Source organism: Mastomys coucha, unplaced genomic scaffold, assembly GCF_008632895.1.
Source record: "Mastomys coucha isolate ucsf_1 unplaced genomic scaffold, UCSF_Mcou_1 pScaffold5, whole genome shotgun sequence".
NCBI lineage: Eukaryota > Metazoa > Chordata > Mammalia > Rodentia > Muridae > Mastomys > Mastomys coucha.
Genome location: NW_022196911.1, coordinates 63,128,335 through 63,130,832, shown reverse-complemented (window position 1 = coordinate 63,130,832; position 2,498 = coordinate 63,128,335). Strand labels below are relative to the sequence as shown.

The 2,498-nt window shown below is 53.2% G+C and overlaps 1 protein-coding gene across 3 annotated transcripts in view; it reads left to right on the top strand.

The window, feature by feature from the left end:
- Window positions 1-49: 49 nt before the first annotated feature.
- Usp43 (ubiquitin specific peptidase 43) overlaps window positions 50-2,498 on the top strand; it is a 61,403-nt gene continuing 58,954 nt past the window's right edge. For 2 of the 3 annotated variants that reach the window (XM_031352886.1, XM_031352885.1), the window contains exon 1: window positions 50-553. In XM_031352886.1, the coding sequence (XP_031208746.1) occupies window positions 50-553 (504 nt within the window). The remainder of the gene's footprint in view (window positions 554-2,498) is intronic. The other variant, XM_031352887.1, reaches the window with a different exon arrangement.

Sequence of the window (2,498 nt, the reverse complement as noted above, 5' to 3'; positions counted from 1 at the left end):
CGCCTCGGGTCCCGGGAGCTGAGCTCCGGGACCACGGTGCGTGGCCAGCATGGATCCGGGCGTGGGGGACGCACTGGGAGAGGGGCCGCCCGCGCCCCGGCCCCGCCGCCGCCGTTCCCTGCGCCGCCTGCTTAACCGCTTCCTGCTAGCTCTGGGCAGCCGCTCCGGCTCGGGGCACTCGCCGCCTCGGCCCCCGGCCCAGCCCAGCCCTTACGATGGCGACGGAGAAGGGGGCTTTGCTTGTGCCCCGGGACCGGCACCAGCCGCTGCCGGGAGCCCAGGGCCAGATCGTCCTCTGGGATCCCAGTCCCAGATATCTTCGGGTGACGGGGCGCGTCCTCCCGGCGCTCAGGGCTTGAAGAACCATGGCAACACCTGTTTCATGAACGCGGTGGTGCAGTGTCTCAGCAACACCGACCTGCTGGCCGAGTTCCTAGCGCTGGGGCGCTACCGGGCGGCGCCGGGCCGCGCCGAGGTCACCGAGCAGCTGGCGGCGCTGGTGCGCGCGCTCTGGACGCGCGAATACACGCCCCAACTTTCCGCAGAGTTCAAGGTAGGCAGAGCCAGCCGCCCGCAGCCTCCTCCGACCCTTCTGGTTTCGGTTCTTGAAAAGCGTGTGAACCATCAGCCAAGCCGGGTTCTTGGGTGGGGAAGAGGGGGTAGGTCTTCGGTAGACACTACTTAACCAGCCCAGCCTTGGGCTACCCGCCTTTGTTTTGAGGTGACGTGTTACATTATCACTTGCAAATGCTTTCTTTAGAAATTAGTTTCTCCCTGGTATTTTGAGCTGGGGTGGAGAGAGCTGGCAGCAGCCTTAACTACATCGAGCAGTTTTGTGGTTAAACGCAGTTGTTGAAGGAGTGAGTGCGGGCTTGCTGGCCAGGGTGAGTTAGAGCTTCGGATCTGGAAGGGTGTAGAGTGGGAAGTTGATCCTTGAAGGCCAAGCTTGGGGAAGGAGGCGGTAGAAGCGTGGAGAGCAGAATGCTACCAGGCCAGATCTAGGAATAATCCAGGCAGAGTGATCAGTGAGTAGAAAAGGCATAGGCCTGAAGGTGATGGTGTTGAAGGCAGGTAGGTGAAGGTCTTCAGATCATGTATGACCTTGGATGCAGTGGCTTTGGATTATTTAAGCCCGGTGGGTGCTGAGAACCCGTGGGTCAGGTACTCACAAAAGTGGGGAGAGGGACTCAGTAAGAGTGCTCTAGTAGAGATGGCGTCCTTTAATTTAATTCATATTAAGTTCTGACAGTATGTGAGCAGGAGATGGCATTTGTTATCTGCAAGATTACAGTCAGTCCCCTTGCTGGGGATGCTGCGGGGTCATGAGATGGCGTTAAAGTACAAATGTGGAGTCCCAGTAGAATGAAAGTGTTCCAGATAATTGATGCACAGAGCTTGCATCCTGCTGCAAAACCGCAGCTCTGGGCAGAGAGCTGAAGCGCCCCACGGACTAGTGATTGTTATTGAGATGGGGGTGAATTCGACTGTAGGTGTTCATTCCACAAACACACATGGTTCTTAAGTTTCAGCCTGAGAAAGAAGTCTTTGTCCTATTACCCGCAAGGATGCTAGCCACTGCCTTCCTCTCTGACCTCTGTTCCTGAAGGAGCACAGTAGTCACACAGGTGTCAGTTCTTATCACTTTTGGACCACATTTGCTTTTCAAATACGATAGTCTATGTAGTGTAGTGGCCAAGAGCTAGGTCTTGTGGGCAGTGACTCAGTGCTTGACAGAACACTTAATCATGCAAGCCTTGAGTATATCAGTTAGTTCTGTCTCCAGAACCCAGATGAAAAGGAAAAAAGCCAGATGTCCCACTGCAAGCCTGTATCTTCACTGTGGGCCTGTAATCCCAGTGTAGGCTTGTATACAGTTCCAGCCCTGGGGAGATGGAGGCAGGTGGATCCCCTGGGCTTGCTGTAAGAACGATTTAGCCCATTTTTGAGCTTCTAGATTCAGTGACAGATTCTGTCTCAAGAACATACGTGGCTGGTGTACATACAGAAAGAGCAAGGTCTCTGGGGCTCTATGATTTTTATGCAGATTAATCTTTTCTTGTCTGTAAAATGGAAGTATATGGCAGTTACTTCATTATAGAGTAGTGTTATGTGGGTTATATAGCGAGCACTGAGAACATGCCTGGCTCCCGGGAAGTGGTTATTCTAGAATTACACATCTTTTTTGCAGAGAGACCTAGAAGAGGAAGGGCCGCAATCGTTGGGTAAGCTTTCTCTTACCAGATATATTCCCACCCAGTTACTACAGCAGCAAGAGTGGCAAGTAGCTTGGAAGAGACTGAAATTCCTAGTCACTGCCAGTGACTCACCAGGATTTCCTCTCTTTTGCTATCTGAATCCCCAGGGCCTGGGAGCTCCCAGTGCCTTGGGGAATTGAAAGATAACCAAGTTGTTAATGAGGGAGATGTAATCTGGGGTTTTCCTGGGACTTTGAAGTGGCCAAACTGGGATGGTGGAATGGATTTTAGAACCCTGGATTT